The 18,039-nt window shown below is 55.9% G+C and overlaps 1 protein-coding gene and 1 pseudogene across 1 annotated transcript in view; both read left to right on the plus strand.

Annotated features, from left to right (window-relative positions):
• The first annotated feature begins 1,590 nt into the window (after positions 1 to 1,590).
• Positions 1,591 to 6,166, plus strand: LOC138118389 (protocadherin gamma-B5 pseudogene; annotated as a pseudogene).
• A 34-nt stretch (positions 6,167 to 6,200) lies between these two features.
• The window catches only part of LOC138118390 (protocadherin gamma-B5-like), a 105,149-nt gene continuing 93,310 nt past the window's right edge, over positions 6,201 to 18,039 (plus strand). The window contains exons 1-4 of the mRNA XM_069029322.1: positions 6,201 to 7,985; positions 8,391 to 8,648; positions 13,218 to 13,407; positions 14,797 to 17,648. Of these exons, the coding sequence (XP_068885423.1) occupies positions 6,201 to 7,985; positions 8,391 to 8,648; positions 13,218 to 13,407; positions 14,797 to 17,648 (5,085 nt within the window). The remainder of the gene's footprint in view (positions 7,986 to 8,390; positions 8,649 to 13,217; positions 13,408 to 14,796; positions 17,649 to 18,039) is intronic.

Here is an 18,039-nt window from a genome sequence, read left to right on the forward strand (position 1 = left end):
GTGGCCACCCAGCCCAGCCAAGGTTTCCGTGAACAGACCAGGGACCAGTGGGAGAACGTGGACAGTGTCTCCCACACAATCGCCCAGAACATGCTGGACACTCATCTGGAGGCTGTTAAATGGCTGAGGAACAGGCTGGATAGTCACTTCCAAAAAGTTAAACAATGGCTTGGTGTCCAGGGGAAATCGGTGATGTGTGGTGTCTGTACTGGGATCAATGCTATTTAGTACCTTCATAGACAATGGGGTCAAGCACACCTGCAGCAAATGTGCTGCTGACACCAGGCTGAGTTGATTGGTGAGAGGGCATGGAGGATATTTCGAGAGACATGGACAAGCTGGAGGAGTGGACCCATGTGAGCTTCATGAAGTTCAAGAAGGCCAAGTGAAAGGTCCTGCACATGGGTCAGGGCAATCCTCGGTTTCAGTAGAGATTGGGGGAGTGAGAGCAGCCTTGCAGAGAAGTGCTTTGGGTTATTGCTGGATGACAGCTGGGACACGAGCTGCCAATATCCACCTGCTGCCCAGATTGCGTCTAGGGTTGCATAACAAGTAGTGTGACCAGCAGGAAGAGGTGGTTCTCTCCCTCTACACTACTTTGACCACATAGATTGTCAAAGAACTGGAACTTCTCTGCCATGAAGAAGCTCTGACAAAACTCAATCCTTTAGCTTGAGAAAAGAAAGCTTTGAGTAGAATTTATCATGTCTTTTCAATTTATAAAGAATGCTTATAAGAAAGATTGAATGAGATATATTTCAGGTTTAGATTAGACAAAATGTTTTATAATGAGGGTGGTGAGGCACTGGACTGAGTTGCCCAGAAATGTTACGGATGTGCCACCATTGGAAGGTTTCAAGGGAGATTGGACAAACCTTTAAGTAACCTGGTCGGGTGAAGAATATGTGTGCCCATGCCTGATGAGTGGATTCACTTATTTTAAAGGATCCATTCAACCCAGAGCATTCTTTGGGTCTATAAAAGAATCATGGTGGCTTTGCATTTCCATAAACAGGCCCTCAAATACAGACATGCAAAAGAAGTTCTGTGAATCAGAAACAAAAGAGCAAATGTTATTCTTAGCATAAAGATAAAAAACATTGCTTTAGGCTGAACTGTACATCAGCTTAACTCGACCCAGAACAGAGAAGCAGAATAGAAGATACATGACAGAGTGCTTAGAGATTTCCCTAGCTGTAATAGAGTCTCCTGTTCCATTAGTTGTGCCTTGATGTTAAGACGAGTCCCCTTCTTTATTTTATTGTCATGAATATTTGCTTCTGAACAGTCACGGACGCTCAAAAAGATGACTTAAAAACACTAAAGAGCTCACCTCAGGTTTAAACGCGTGTGAAATCACGTTAAGCCCCTGAGCCCCGCGCAAAGCCGGGCCCCCTTGAGCGCGGCCATCCGGCGGCTGCAGTGGCGTGGCGGCGCCTCCGGGTGCCGCTGTTGGCCGCCAAGGAGCGGTGCTGGAGCCGCCGCCGCCGCCGCGTCCTGCCCCCGCAGGCTGCTCGCTCGCCCGGCGCCGGCCAGAGCGGCAGCGGCACGGGCAGCAGCGGCGGCGGCGGCGGCGGCGAGAGACGGCGCTGGGCGGGGAGCAGCGGCGTCCGAGGCGGGCAGAGCGGGCTCGCTGCGCTGCGGCGGCCCGTGCGCTGTGTGGCGAGAGCGGCTGGAAGGGAGGCAGGGCGGCGGCAGGAGGCAGGAGCGCGGCGAGCGGCGGCGAGCGAGAATGGCGGTGAGGCGGCGGCAGAGGCGCGCTGCGGGCTGTGGGCGAGCGCTGCTGCCCGCGCTGCTGCTGTGCCTGTGGGGCCGGGCGGCGGCGGAGCGGCTCCGCTACTCCATCGCCGAGGAGCTGGGCAGAGGCTCGCTCGTGGGGCCGCTGGCGCGGGACCTGGGGCTCAGCGCGGACGAGCTGCCGGCGCGCAAGCTGCGGCTGAGCGAGGAGAAGCAATACTTCACGGTGAGCGAGGAAAACGGGAACCTGTACGTGAAGGAGAGGCTGGACCGGGAGGAGATGTGCGGCGAGTCGGCGTCCTGCTCTGTCAGCTTCGAGGCGCTGGTGCACAACCCACTGAACATTTTCCACATCGAGGTGACCATTGAGGACGTGAACGACAACTCCCCCGCCTTCAGCAAGGCTTCTCTGGACCTCGAGATCGGTGAATGGATCACTCCCGGTACTCGCTTTCCCCTGGAAATGGCCCGAGATGCGGACGCAGGAAGCAACTCGCTGCTGACTTACCGACTGACCAGCAACCCGTCCTTCTCTCTGGCCATGAAGGAAAAACCGGGTGGAAAAAAACTGCCGGAATTAGTGCTGGAGAGAGCTTTGGACCGAGAGAAGCAGAGTTCCTTTGATCTGGTGCTGATGGCAGTGGATGGAGGGGACCCCGCGAGGTCTGGGACTGTCCAGGTTCGAGTCAACGTCACTGACGCAAATGACAACCCGCCCGTGTTCAGCAAAAGCATCTACGAGGCTCGTGTGGCGGAGAATCTGCCGGTGGGGTCACTGGTGCTGCAGGTGCTGGCGACGGATGCGGACGCGGGCTCCAACGGGCGGGTCTTCTACTCTTTTGTCAGCGTCCCGGACGCCGTCAGGGTGTTGTTTGCTATCGACAGTGAGAGCGGGGAAGTCAAGACAGTGGGTTCCCTCGATTTCGAGGAGAAGAGTAAATACATCTTCAGCTTGGAGGCAACGGACGGGGGTGGGCTCACTGACCACTGTGAGGTGCAGATAGACATCACGGACGAGAATGACAACGCACCCGAGATCACCATTCTGTCGCTGTCGAGCCCGGTCCCGGAGGACGCGCCGACAGGAACCGTGGTGGCCCTGCTGAAAGTTCGGGACAGAGACTCCGGCGAGAACGGTCAGGTGTCGTGCGAGCTGTCGGGCGAGGCGCCTCTGTCGATCGTGGCATCTTCGGGCGGCTCGTACAAGGTGGTGACGGCGAGCGCGCTGGACCGCGAGGAGGCGTCCGAGCACCGCGTGACGGTGGTGGCCCGGGACCGGGGCCGGCCGGCGCTGCGGAGCAGCACGGAGCTGGTGCTGGAGGTGTCGGACGTGAACGACAACGCGCCGGTGTTCGAGGAGGCGGCGTACAGCGCCTACGTGTCGGAGAACAACGCGGCGGGCGCGCTGGTGGTGCGCGTGCAGGCGCGGGACGCGGACGCGGGCGCCAACGGGCGCGTGAGCTACTGGCTGGCGGGCGGCAGCGCGGGCGCGGCGGGCGCGGCGGCGCTGGTGTCGGTGGAGGCGCGGAGCGGCGCGCTGTACGCGCAGCGCTCCTTGGACTACGAGCAGTGCCGCGAGTTCGCGGTGGCGGTGCGGGCGCAGGACGGCGGCTCGCCGGCGCGCAGCTCGACGGCCACGGTGCGCGTGTTCGTGCTGGACCGCAACGACAACGCGCCGAGGGTGCTGTGGCCGGCGGCGGGGGCGGGTGGCGCGGCGGCGGGAGGCGCGGCCCCGGCGGCGGCGGCGGCGGCGTTCGAGGTGGTTCCGCGCTCGGCCGAGGCCGGCTACCTGGTGGCCAAGGTGGTGGCGGTGGACGCGGACGCGGGGCGCAACGCGTGGCTGTCGTACGAGCTGGTGCAGGCGTCGGAGCCGGCGCTGTTCCGCGTGGGGCTGCACAGCGGCGAGGTGCGCACGGCGCGCGCCGTGTCCGAGAGGGACGCGGCCAAGCAGCGCGTGGTGGCCGTGGTGAAGGACCACGGGCAGCCGGCGCTGTCGGCCACGGCCACGCTGCACGTGGTGCTGGCCGAGAGCTTGCAGGAGGCGCTGCCGGAGCTGAGCGAGCGGGCGGCGGGCGCCGAGGCGCCGGCGGGCGAGCTGCAGTTCTACCTGGTGCTGGCGCTGGCGCTGCTGTCGGCGCTTTTGGTGCTGAGCGTGGCGCTGGCCGTGCTGGCGCGGCTGCGGCGGGCCGGGCCGCCCGCCGTGCTGCGCTGCCTGGGCGCGCAGCGCTTCTCGGTGGCCGGCGCCGCCTTCCCGGCCGACTTCTGCGAGGGCACCTTGCCCTACTCCTACAACCTGTGCGTGGCGGCGCCGGCGCGCGCCGTGCCCGAGGCCGCTTGGCCGCCGCCGCCGGTGCCCATCCTGTCTGCGGAGGAGCTTCTGGGCGGGGATTCCTGCCAGAAGCCGAGCCCGAACAGCAGCAACGATGTTCGAGAGCCTCCCGCCATTGCCGATGCACCACAGGTCTGTAAAGCCCCGTGCTCCTTCTGTTTTTGAGGCTTTCCGGCACGTCGTCCCCGTTCCCCTGTTTTTTTCTGGGTGGTTTCTGTGGGGGACCCTCATCTTTGTCCGTGTAGCGGCGGAAATGTTTGATATTCTTTGGTAACAGCTTCTTTTTTAGCTGAAATGCTTTGACTGTTGCTCCCTCTTGAGCTAGTAGCTGTGTTCGTCCTTGTTTCCCGTGGTCATGTTTTCGTGAGTTGCACATTTCTCTCTCCGTGAAGCACTGAATTGAGGAAAAAGCTAATCCCAGTCTGTGGGGAGCAGGAAGCACTTGGTTCTTCCTTCTTCACAGGTTCAACTTCAGTGGAGACGTTTTGTCTTCAGCACTTGAGCTCTATAAATTAGAACGTGTTAGCAATATTGAAAGTAGATCCGTATTCTGTGGAAGGAGAACGACGGGTTCTGCATGAGGGAGTCGGGGAAAAAGAGAAAAGTAGTGACACCTTGTGTTGGAGCGTTTTCTTTCCTGATTGATTTGTTCAGAAAGGGTGTGCTTGGAATTGGTGTATAGCTTTACACAAACCCGTTCGTTAAAATTTCTGTTGTCCCTATTAGATTCAGAAAGGAAAGAATGTGGAAAGTTCCGTTCTCCATCCTGAGTGAAAAAAAGAGATTGTCGCTCGTTTTTGGGAAATGCAGTAGTGGTCCTAGTTGGTTTCCTTTTTGCATCCTGGCTGGCAGTTCCCTCTGTTTTGCTCTTTATGATCTTTATTTTATACACTGGTGAGAGTGTTGAATGATTTCTGTTTCAGAGATTTTTGTTTTTCTATCCTCTTTACACAGTGAGTTTGAGGGTTTTAGAAGAGCTCGGGTATACCGAGAACGGCAAATTTTTTTCAATTCTGTTTACGGATAGACATCTGAGATACAAAAGGATCAAATATCAAACGACGGTTTAGGCACTTGAATCAAGCACATTTGCACACTTATATTATTATAATAATATAAATATTATTAACTGTGTTCTGTGGTCAACAGAGTTTCGAGAGCCCAGCTGTACTTTTGTTCTACGGTTCTATAATTCTTTTCTTGAAAACGTAGCATATCAATGTCATTAAGAAATACTTAGATGAATAGTTTACCAACGAGCTTCAGTGTTTACGCATCGATTTCAGAGAAAAGGAAACCTAGAATGACTTGATTAAAAGTAAATGTGTGTAAACTAGGGAAACACTAGGTTTACCTTAGGAAGGGATACCAAATATTCGAAGTCCTGAAACTTTCTTTTGGGAATTTTAGCTGCATCTTTATTTGTACCTAAAATTGAATTCTGTAATAATTAGTCCCCAGACTTCAAGAAGCATGCAATTGCTACCGTCCTGCTTGTGTTAATGAACCTGGTAGCTCTGGTTTTTTGACAGGCGGGATCTTCCCGTTTTCTCTCTGAGAGCCTGTTGAAGATGCTTTTGAACAAAAAGTATAAGACTAACAAGAAACTAGAGGGTAAAATAAGAAAAATGGGTTTAATTTGCGTGTATCGACATGAGTAAATGATTAGTATCCCGTGCGGTAGAAGAACCACGCCCACGGGATGACTCTGCCTTCCTCCCTATCGTGATACCCTGGAGGAATAAAGCAGAGATCGGCTGCAGAAAAGCCGAGGCAGGAGATCCGCGCTGGACGAAAAGCGAAGTCTCCGTGGCGACTGTTCCCTGCACGGAGCAAGGCAGGGCGGGCATTGCTCGGCAGCGCTCGGTGCCTGCAGTGCGGGCAGGAGGCTGCGGGCGCCGCTGTTGACCGAGAGGAGCGAGAGGAAGCTCGGAAAGCTACCGGCAGCCCCGCCCGCTGCGGATCGGCTCGCTAGCTCGGCTGCTCGCTCCCTGTCCGGCCCTGCAGCCCACGATCGTCCCCGCGGTGCTGATCCGTTCTGCAGCCGAGCGGACTGACCAGCCACTGCGGCTCGGTGCAGAAGCTGAGAGCATTGAGTAGGAGCGGGAGTTGGATCGGCGGTGCCGCGGCGGAGATGTGCGCGGCGGGGAGGCGCTGGGGCCGGCGGCAGCGAGCTCTGCTCTGGGCCGTCCTGCTGGCAGCGTGGGAGGCGGCGTGGGGGCAGCTGCGCTACTCGGTGCCCGAGGAGATGCCCAAGGGCTCGTTCGTGGGCGACGTGGCCAAGGACCTGGGGCTGCAGCTGCCGGAGATCAACGAACGCGGCGTCCACATCTTGGACAAAGGTAGGACGCAGTATTTCGCTGTGCACGGGAAGACGGGACATTTAGTGACGGCGGAGAGGATCGACAGAGAGCAGCTGTGCGAGAGTGTGCACCAATGCGTGCTGCGCTGTGAGCTGATAGTGGAAGGGGAAATGAAGGTTTACGGAATCGTAGTGGAAATCAGGGACATTAACGACAACGCTCCGAGCTTCCGAGAGACAGAAACGGAGCTGAAAATGAGCGAGGCAACAGCCCCGGGGTCGCGGTTTCCCCTGCCAGACGCTCACGATCCAGACTCGGGCCAGAATTCCCTGCAGAGCTACGAGCTGAGCGGCGACGAGCACTTCTCGCTGGCCGTGCAGGCGGGCCCCGGCGGCGATCAGCGTCCCGAGCTGGTGCTGGCCAAAGCGCTGGACCGGGAGGAGGCAGCGTTTCACGAGCTGGTGCTGAGGGCGATCGACGGCGGCGATCCGGCACGGACGGGCACGGCTCGGATTCGCGTGAAGGTTGTTGACGTAAACGACAACGCGCCCGTGTTCAGCCAGGCGGAGTACACGGTGCGTGTGCCCGAGGACGTGCCCGTGGGCTACACCCTCGTTACCGTCGTTGCTACGGATGCCGATGAGGGGCTGTACGGACACGTGGAATACTCGATTAAGAAAATCACAGAGAAAGCCTCACAGATTTTCCAGCTGGACTCTGAGACGGGTGCGATAAGCCTGTTGCAGAGCCTGGACTTCGAGGAAGACGATCACTATGAACTGGAGGTGCAAGCACATGATGGGGGAGGTCTTTTTGACACGGCGAAGTTTGTCGTTACCATAACAGATGTGAACGACAACGCGCCCAAACTGACAGTGTCGTCGACGCTAAATGAGATCTCTGAGGACGCCCCGTCAGGGACTGTTGTAGCCCTGCTGCACGTGCAGGATCGTGACTCGGGGGCCAACGGCGCCGTGCGCTGCTCGCTCGATGAGGACGTCCCGTTCCGGCTGGAGAAATCCTACGAGGACTATTACCGTGTGGTGACAGCGAGAGAGCTGGACCGGGAGCAGGTGTCGGAGTACAACGTGACGGTGCGGGCGGCCGACGGCGGGTCGCCGGCGCTGCAGAGCAGCGCGGTACTGGCGCTGCGGGTGCTGGACGTGAACGACAACGCGCCGGTGTTCGCGCAGGAGCGCTACAGCGCGCGGCTGGCGGAGAACAACGCGGCGGGCGCGCTGGTGCTGACGGTGCGCGCGACGGACGCGGACTGGGGGCAGAACGCGCGCGTGCGGTACCGGCTGTGGGAGGGGCGGGTGCGGGGCGCGCCGCTGTCGTCGTACGTGTCGGTGCAGGCGGAGACGGGCGCGCTGTACGCGCTGCGCTCCTTCGACTACGAGGAGGTGCGCGAGCTGGAGCTGTGGGTGCGTGCGGAGGACGGCGGCGCGCCGGCGCTGAGCAGCAACGTGTCGGTGCGGCTGCTGATCGTGGACGAGAACGACAACGCGCCGCAGGTGCTGTACCCGCCCGCGGCTCCGCCCGTGGCGTCGGGCGGGGGCTGGTCGGGCGTGGAGCTGGCGCCGCGCTCGTCGGAGCCCGGCGCGCTGGTGGCCAAGGTGGTGGCGGTGGACGCGGACGCGGGGCAGAACGCGTGGCTGTCCTACGAGCTGGCCAAGGCGACGGAGCCGGGGCTGTTCCGCGTGGGGCTGCACAGCGGCGAGGTGCGCACGGCGCGCTTCCCGCTGGCCCGCGACGCGGCGCGGCAGAGCCTGGTGGTGGTGGTGAAGGACCACGGGCGGCCGGCGCTGTCGGCCACGGCCACGCTGAGCGTGGTGCTGGCCGAGAGCGTGGCCGAGCTGCTGGCCGAGCTGGGCAGCGCGGCCGAGGCGGCGGCGCCGGGCGAGCCGGCCGGCAGCCTGACGCGCTGGCTCGTGCTGGCCGTGGCCGCCGTGTCCTGCCTGTTCGTCGCCTTCCTGCTGCTGCTGCTGGCGCTGCGCCTGCGCCGCTGGCGCCGCGAGCAGCTGCTGGCGGCCGACAGCGGCGTCTTGCGCGGCGTGCCGGTCTCGCACTTCGTGGGCATCGACGGCGTGCGCGCCTTCCTGCAGTCCTACTCGCACGAGGTGTCGCTCACGGCCGACTCGCGCAAGAGCCAGCTGCGCTTCTCGGGCGCCAGCTGCTGCGACACCCTGCCGGCCCGGCCGCCGCCCGACGAGCCCGCGCCGCTGCTCGGGCAGGAGGATATTGCCGGCACCTTCCCCTCGGATCCCGCCCCTCCCTCGGTGAGTTTCTCTGGCCAGATTTCCTCTGCCACGCTTTCCCCTGATGCTCCCCTTCCCTTTCCCCACTCTGTTCTATGGCTTGCAAATGGGGTTTTGCAGAAAAGGAAATTAAAGCTTTCTTCACTTTCGTTCTGAAGGCTTGTGTCCCTTGCTGCCGTTAATAGAACGTGGGGTGAGTCCTCAGCTTTCCAGGTAGTGAAAGGAGGCAGGTGAGGGCTGCCTGCAGAGTGTTCGTTAGGTCGGAGGTTTGGGTATTTATCAGGTTCCAGTTATTTTCCCCGTCTGTCACTTGTGCTGTGTATAATCTATGTTCTTGTTAATATTAGATTTTTTGAACGGATGTATCGCGTTATTAAGAAACGCAAGTTTTTGTTATTAGCAGGCTCAGGTGTCTTCCTAATAGCACATGTGCTTGAAGAGGGTGGGTATGTCTTGGAGAAAACCCTGTCAGCTTCGTGTGGAACTTCGTCTGCTCGTTGTTCTCAGCCTTTAATGTTCTCCGGGATGCACAGCAAAAGTCAGCAGGAAATGTCTTTGTATCATCCATGCTTTGATCTTTACCCCCAGTAAAGAATTGGGCGGGGCAAAAAGTGGTCCTTGATAATGCTTTTCTGCCTGTTAGGACGATGGGGGATCCTCTTGAAAGTTGTGACTGTTGAAAAAGCCTGTGGGTGGCTGTATATGGAGGAAGAAATACAGGAGCAAATGGCAGGACAGCTTTGGTGATCTCTTGGTTTTTAAGGTAGAGCTATGTCAGAGGAAGCTGGATGAACCTTGGCTGTAAAATATTTAGTATGGCAAGAGAATTGCCTGAATGGGAAGGGAGAGATTCAAGGTGCAGTAGGAGATATCAGGTGGGCATAGTTCCCCCTGTGCAGATATTCACTGACTCAGTCTCTCTTGGAGGAAGGAGGGTCTCTCTGCTCAGCTTTTCCTTTGACATCTATGAATTCTCTTCAGAGAACTTGAGAGAGCAGGCAAATGTATCTTCCATAGGACAGAGATGTAAAGAGAGCTGTGTGAAGTCAGTGGTGTGAAGAATAAAGGTCTGGGGAATGGGGCCTTCACTGCCATGTGTTTTTAAGATATATGGGTGAAAGAACAGCAAGGATGATGTGAAGGGTTGGAGATGTGAGTCCTGTCAGCCGTGCATGAATGTCTGCTGAAAGACTCAAAGGAATGTTTTCCTCTGTTCCCTGTCCAGTTCCCCTCTCAAGTATCAAGCAATGTGAGTTTTTCCTTCCAAAAATATTTAGGTAGAAGATATGTAATCCAGCTGCATGGAGAACCCTGGGAGGTTTTCACTAAGTATTCTGTACTTATGAAAGATGCTATATGGGAGCTTTGGGAAGAGCAAATTGTGTATTCAGTGCATAGTAAACAATGGAGTTAATCACCTCTTCTTAGTTATATAATCCAGAAGTGTTGTGAACTCTTTGGTTCTGCAGGTGTTAACTTCCTGTCTCACTCTTCTGATGCTCTGAAGATGGTTCTTTCATGTTTACAGGTGGAAAGACTTTCATAGACATGCTTCTTTAGAATGTCTCTGTAATAAATGCTTTTTCTTGTCACATGGACAGGGTGAGAAGTTAAATATTATCCGTGGCAATGGGATGTTGTCTGAGATGTTGTCTCCACCTTTTCTTTTGGTGGAGTCTCTCTGAATTCTGAAGATCTACGATAACCATGTGAGCTGTGAAGGGTTAGAGGGGAGTGTTGGGTGTGTGGTGTGTGAGGAGGTACTGGTGGAGACATGGCATGTGTTTTGTTGATTCCCAGAGTTATTGCTGACCTTATGAAAATGAGTCAGGAGGAGTCTTATGGTTTTATGTTGCATGGTTTGGACTCAAACGGCCTAGTTTGGGTTCCACGTTCTTTTGCAAAGACAGTGGTAGTCCCACGTGTTGTGAGGAGTCCATGTGCTGAAGAATGCTGATGTTGTCTTTGAGCTGAATCTTAGATGACTGTGTCTTTGACAGAGCTGGTAATGATTTATGGCCTATATAACATTTTACATTTGTTCAAATAAGTGGGAGGAACAGACTAATCTTAGTTGTGATGCTCGGGATCAGAGAAGCTGTGCACACAACTTTTCTGCTAATGATGTCTGTGTGCAAAATTTGCTTTCCTGTTGTGTTTGGACAGAGAGAAGAAGTCTGTCTATCCAGAGACAGGGCCGGTGCCGGAGTTCCTTGTGGTATAGTTTGAAATGGATGACTGAATTGTGTAAAGTTCAATTTGTCCTAGTAGTTAGATGAGGCCCACAGCTGTGGTCCCAAGCTTTTTCCTTATCTTACTATCCAAGGAAATGACTGTCTGGGGTCTGTTGTGAGCTCCTGTGTGAGCCTCCTGTGTACTAGTTACAGTCTAGTGTACTTTGTACACACTACAGCTGACACAATCTGAAATGTGAGGCCCTGATTGCTACTCTTCTGCTGTTTTCCCATTCTTGGCTTGGTTATTTAAGTTTTTGGGATGATTTCTATGGTTTGGGTTGGATTGTTTGTTTGTTTGCTTATTATTTTGTCAGGGAGTAAAGTTGTTCCTCATTGTGCCTGGCAATTCTGCAAACTTCAAAACATGTCTTGTAATTGTCAAGCAGGAACAGTATTTCCCATCCATTCCTTGAAGCTGTACATAGAATCATAGAAACACAGAATCATAGATTGGTTTGTGTTGGAAAGGACCTTAAAGATCATGTCATTCCAAGTCCTCTGCCATGGTCAGGGACACCTTCCACCAGACCAAGTTGCTCTGAGCCCCACCCAGCCTGATCTTGAACATTTCATTGAAGAAATATAACTTCATAAATACATGTTTCCCTGAGACACTATTTTTTCTGTGGCTGACATACAGCCAAAATTTTGGTAGATGTTGATGTTGAAAGTAGAGGCTGTGAATGCAGAGTGAGGAGGGTGAGAGCTCAGTTTTGTGCCAGGAAAATCGGTGGATCAGTGTGGATTTGACTGAGGAATGGTTTGATTTTATGCTTGGTGCTACAGCCAGTGCCATTTCTGTTCTGTTCTGATCCTGGTTTCTCTGTCATGAAAGACAATGACAGTCCTCCAACAATAAAGTTTTGCACAGTAAGTGTTCATGTAGAACCATGATTCATGGGTAAAACAGCTTATTAATCATGTGTGAAACCTCCATTATCCATCTGTATCTCTAATCTCTATATAACATTGTGATGTGGAGTTTCTAAACAGTTGGAATTATATTTTCTTTCAGGGCTTTGTTTCCTGGAAGGTTGCAGTTCATTTTGACAATTCTGGTCAGCATTTTAAAATTTGAAACAGGGACTGGTTTCTTTCAGCACATCCTTGCTTCAGCCACCGAGGAAAGAATTGTGTTTGGCGGGGGAATAGGAAGAAGCAGAAGCAGTAAGAGGATCTGTTGTCATTTGTCAGAAGATTTACCTTGAGAAAGAGGCCAGTGAGAAGTTGTTTGAAATGATAGTTTGATGATTGTGCAAGGTGAGCAGGCCACACAGTAGAAAAAGCTTGCTGAGGAGAGGACTAATTCTTCCCATGTACCCCCTATCCTGTAGTCCAGTGTAAGTCTTTAGGGTCACCCTTAGAGTTTAAGACCTCAGTGACTTCCAGGTGCCATCAGGGATGAATTTCAATGCCTGTAATTAAGGCTGAGAAGACTTCACCATGAGCACCTCTGAGTATTTTTTCTCTTCTAATGCTTCCTTGCCTTATCTGATTTATTTTTGGGGTGTTTTGTTTTGGTTTCTTGTTTTGTTTTTCCCCGATTTACTCAGTCTGTGCGTTTACTTACTATTATCCACAACTTATCTTATCTTAGCAATGTGTCATGTGTTAATGTCTCTTGCTCCAGTGGGCATGGAAGGCAGGAGATATGAGAGTGACTTTGTGTTCTGTTATTGTTGGGAGAAATAGATGTAAATATGACTTTAGTAGACGCTGCATCTCTGTGGAAAAGTACATGTGATAAAGACGGGGAGGAGCTTCCCTCTAAGGCAATGGTTTGATGAGCCATTCTCTGTTGGATGACTCATTTGGTTGTTTATCATTTGTGTGCTTTAGAATCCTTCATTTCCCTCTCCGAATGGTGGTGAGCAGATAAAGGTACCTCCCTTCTGGTGTGATTGTAGTGCATTATCATCTCATGATAAATTTGACCAGTAAGGATGTGGCCACAAGCAAAACTTTCTAGTTGCATGGTGTAGAAGGAAAAGAAGACAGGAGAGCTCTGTGTGTGAGGCTGTAGAATAACTCGGTCATTGCCTTGCTTGTCATATGTCATAGATAACACAAACCTGTGCCTGATGGAGTACAGTGTGATTTCAGTTGCTTCTGTAGAGCAAGTGAGACCCACGAAATGTTATTGCATCTGTTCATTTCTATGTGTTTCTAACTCTTGCATTGCTTGCTGTCATGAGCTCAACCTCAGTGTGTCTGACCTTACGTGGAAGGTCACATCTGTGCCAGTTGTCCGAGTGCAGGTGCAGTTCCCACACACACCTGTGATGTTTACAGCTGTAAAGGGGAAAGGTTTCATAAACACGTGCGTGTTCATGCAGGAACATTTTGTCTGTAGTGTAATAATGCAGAAGCATCTCTGCTGCAGTCCTCAAAGTGCAGAGTGGCCACCCAGCCCAGCCAAGGTTTCCATGAACAGACCAGGGACCAGTGGGAGAACGTGTGCAGCGTCCCCCAGGTCATCGCCCAGAGGAACGTGCTGGGCATGCACCTGGAGGCTGTTAAATGGCTGAGGAACAGGCTGGATGGTCACCTCCAAAGTGTTGTAGACAGTGGCTCAATGTCCAGGTGGAAAGCAGTAACTGGTGTGGTCCCTCAGGGGTCCTTACTGGGACCAGTACTGCTCAGTACCTTCACAGACAATGGGATTGAGTGCACCTTCAGCAAATGTGCAGCTGACACCAATTTGAGATGATTCACGAGAGTGCAGAGATGCCAAGGAGGGATAGGCTGGAGAAGTGGCCTCCTGCAAATATCAGCAAGTTGAACACGGCCAAGAGCGAGGTCCTGCAGCTGGGATAGGGCAATCCCCAGTTACAGCAGGGAGTAGGAGAAAGGGAACAGCTTTGCAGAGAAGTGCTTTGGGTTATTGGTGGGTGGTGAGATGGGACATGGGCTGGCAATGGGCCCCTGCTGCTCAAATTGTATCCTGCACTGCACAGCAAGTACTCTGACCAGCAGGTCGAGAGAGGTCCTTCCCGCAGCTTAACTCCTTTTGTGAGACCGTAGACTGCATGCAGATCTTGGGCCAGTATCTGAAATGGACATGGTAGAGTCCCCAGAAGGATCATGAAAATGATCTGAGGGTGAAACATCTCCGCTATGCAGGAGGACTGAAGGAGTTAGGTCTTTAAGCATAGAGAAAAGATGACTCTGTGTATAGTTTTCAAATTATTTTTGCTGTTTCAATTTCTAAATAAGCTCATAGGAAAGATGGAGAGAGCTCTTTTTACCAGGGCTGGTGGTCATAGGACAGCGGACAAGTGTTTTAAAGTGAAGAAGGTGAGACTTTGATTAGGAGAAAGGTTGACAGTGTGGGTTGTAAGAAAATGGAACATATTGCCAAGAGAAGTTATGGATACGCCTCCATTGTTCAAGTCTAGCAGAAAATGTTCCTGCTGATGGCAGAGGTGTGGATTCAGTGACCTTTAAGGAACACTTCCAACTGAAAATATTGTTTGAATCTATGAAGAACTCAACATTGCTTTGCACTTTCCCACTGTGAGGCCCTAAGAAATGGAGATGCCACTGAAAGAACTTTCATGAATCAGAAACAAAAGAGTTAATGTTGTTCTGCTTCTGTTGTTGTCTTCCCATAGAGACGGTTACATTGCTTTAGCCTGATCTATTCCTCGGGTTAATTAGTCCCAAGTAAAGAAAGGAAAATTTAGGACACCTGACCTAGTGCTAAAATGCTCTTGAAGTCTTTCATATAATATCGTTTCTTGCTGCTATAGGTGTGCCATGATTTAAGACCAGGTGAATTCCATTCTTTACTGCCCTGCCATGAATATTTGCTTCTGACTTTCAATGTGACTCAAAAGGAGGACCCAAAAGCACCCGATAGAGCATTTGAGATACAAACGGTTTGGAGTCGAATTAAGCTAGGGCTACTGCTCTTGCTGCTTCCAATCGAGGAGAGACCCCAGCTCCGGCGCAGCCCCTGAGCCCCGCGCAAAGCCGGGCCCCCTTGAGCGCGGCCATCGGGCGGCTGCAGTGGCGTGGCGGCGCCTCCGGGTGCCGCTGTTGGCCGCCAAGGAGCGGTGCTGGAGCCGCCGCCGCCGCCGCGTCCTGCCCCCGCAGGCTGCTCGCTCGCCCGGCGCCGGCCAGAGCGGCAGCGGCACGGGCAGCAGCGGCGGCGGCGGCGGCGAGAGACGGCGCTGGGCGGGGAGCAGCGGCGTCCGAGGCGGGCAGAGCGGGCTCGCTGCGCTGCGGCGGCCCGTGCGCTGTGTGGCGAGAGCGGCTGGAAGGGAGGCAGGGCAGCGGCAGGAGGCAGGAGCGCGGCGAGCGGCGGCGAGCGAGAATGGCGGTGAGGCGGCGGCAGAGGCGCGCTGCGGGCTGTGGGCGAGCGCTGCTGCCCGCGCTGCTGCTGTGCCTGTGGGGCCGGGCGGCGGCGGAGCGGCTCCGCTACTCCATCGCCGAGGAGCTGGGCAGAGGCTCGCTCGTGGGGCCGCTGGCGCGGGACCTGGGGCTCAGCGCGGACGAGCTGCCGGCGCGCAAGCTGCGGCTGAGCGAGGAGAAGCAATACTTCACGGTGAGCGAGGAAAACGGGAACCTGTACGTGAATGAGAGACTGGATCGGGAGGAGATGTGTGGCAAGTCGGCGTCCTGCTCTGTCAGCTTCGAGGCACTGGTGCACAACCCTCTGAACGTTTTCCACGTTGAAGTGTCCATCGAAGACGTGAATGACAACTCGCCGGCTTTCAGCAAGGCTGCTCTGGATCTCGAGATCGGTGAATGGACTCCCCCCGGTGCTCGTTTTCCCCTGGAGATGGCTCGAGATGCAGACGCAGGAAGCAACTCGCTGCTGACTTACCAACTGACCAGCAACCCGTCCTTCTCTCTGGCCATGAGGGAGATGCCGGGAGGAAAAAAGCAGCCGGAATTAGTGCTAGAGAGAGCTTTGGACCGAGAGAAGCAGAGTTCCATTGATCTGGTGCTGACGGCAGTGGATGGTGGGGACCCCGCGAGGTCCGGGACTGTCCAGGTTCGGGTCAACGTCACTGACGCAAATGACAACCCGCCCGTGTTCAGCAAAAGGATCTATGAGGCTCGAGTGGCTGAGAATCTGCCGGTGGGGTCGCTGGTGCTGCAGGTACAGGCGACAGATGCGGACGCGGGCACCAACGGGCGGGTCTCCTACTCCTTCGGCAACGTCCCGGAAGACGTCCGCGCGTTATTTGCATTCGACGCCGAGAGTGGCGAGATTAGGACAGCGGGTACCCTCGATTACGAGGAACAGAGTAAATACATCTTCGGTCTCGAGGCGAGGGACGGGGGTGGGCTCACCGATCACTGCGAAGTGCAAATAGACATCACAGACGAGAACGACAACCCACCAGAGGTCACCATTCTGTCCCTCTCGAGCCCCGTGCCCGAGGACGCACCGACCGGTACCGTGGTGGCCGTGCTAAAAGTGCGGGACAGAGACTCCGGCGAGAACGGTCAGGTGTCGTGCGAGCTGTCGGGCGAGGCGCCGCTGTCGATCGTGGCGTCTTCGGGCGGCTCGTACAAGGTGGTGACGGCGAGCGCGCTGGACCGCGAGGAGGCGTCCGAGCACCGCGTGACGGTGGTGGCCCGGGACCGGGGCCGGCCGGCGCTGCGGAGCAGCACGGAGCTGGTGCTGGAGGTGTCGGACGTGAACGACAACGCGCCGGTGTTCGAGGAGGCGGCGTACAGCGCCTACGTGTCGGAGAACAACGCGGCGGGCGCGCTGGTGGTGCGCGTGCAGGCGCGGGACGCGGACGCGGGCGCCAACGGGCGCGTGAGCTACTGGCTGGCGGGCGGCAGCGCGGGCGCGGCGGGCGCGGCGGCGCTGGTGTCGGTGGAGGCGCGGAGCGGCGCGCTGTACGCGCAGCGCTCCTTGGACTACGAGCAGTGCCGCGAGTTCGCGGTGGCGGTGCGGGCGCAGGACGGCGGCTCGCCGGCGCGCAGCTCGACGGCCACGGTGCGCGTGTTCGTGCTGGACCGCAACGACAACGCGCCGAGGGTGCTGTGGCCGGCGGCGGGGGCGGGTGGCGCGGCGGCGGGAGGCGCGGCCCCGGCGGCGGCGGCGGCGGCGTTCGAGGTGGTTCCGCGCTCGGCCGAGGCCGGCTACCTGGTGGCCAAGGTGGTGGCGGTGGACGCGGACGCGGGGCGCAACGCGTGGCTGTCGTACGAGCTGGTGCAGGCGTCGGAGCCGGCGCTGTTCCGCGTGGGGCTGCACAGCGGCGAGGTGCGCACGGCGCGCGCCGTGTCCGAGAGGGACGCGGCCAAGCAGCGCGTGGTGGCCGTGGTGAAGGACCACGGGCAGCCGGCGCTGTCGGCCACGGCCACGCTGCACGTGGTGCTGGCCGAGAGCTTGCAGGAGGCGCTGCCGGAGCTGAGCGAGCGGGCGGCGGGCGCCGAGGCGCCGGCGGGCGAGCTGCAGTTCTACCTGGTGCTGGCGCTGGCGCTGCTGTCGGCGCTCTTGGTGCTGAGCGTGGCGCTGGCCGTGCTGGCGCGGCTGCGGCGGGCCGGGCCGCCCGCCGTGCTGCGCTGCCTGGGCGCGCAGCGCTTCTCGGTGGCCGGCGCCGCCTTCCCGGCCGACTTCTGCGAGGGCACCTTGCCCTACTCCTACAACCTGTGCGTGGCGGCGCCGGCGCGCGCCGTGCCCGAGGCCGCTTGGCCGCCGCCGCCGGTGCCCATCCTGTCTGCGGAGGAGCTTCTGGGCGGGGATTCCTGCGAGAAGCCGAGCCCGAGCGGCAACCTGGTCGTGGGAGAGCAGCCCACCGAATCTGACCCACCGCAGGTCTGTAATTTCACACGCTGATTTTCACTGAGCCTTTCCTATGACCGTGCTGGCGGAAGAAGGCTTTTTGGTTTCGTTCTTTGCTGCGATGGTGATTTCCGTTTCATAATTCCACGATGCATGAAATAATTATTTCCCCTCTCTACTTTGGCTGCAGCCCATGCGATATGGCACTTCCTGCCTCTTCAGTTTTGGTGAAGGTCTTATTTCTCTTCATCTGAAGGTTTTATTAAATTCCTGTGAGAAAATAAGCGTAGCAATACGATTTCGTCTTCATCATTTTGGAATTTTGAAAATTACGCTAGTTTGCCTTGTTGACTGTTGTTTTTCAGGGTAGTGTAATCAAACCTGATAGATAATTAGAAAAAAGGGCCGTTGCTAAATGTTGTTT

The sequence above is a fragment of the Aphelocoma coerulescens genome, chromosome 13, assembly GCF_041296385.1.
Source record: "Aphelocoma coerulescens isolate FSJ_1873_10779 chromosome 13, UR_Acoe_1.0, whole genome shotgun sequence".
NCBI lineage: Eukaryota > Metazoa > Chordata > Aves > Passeriformes > Corvidae > Aphelocoma > Aphelocoma coerulescens.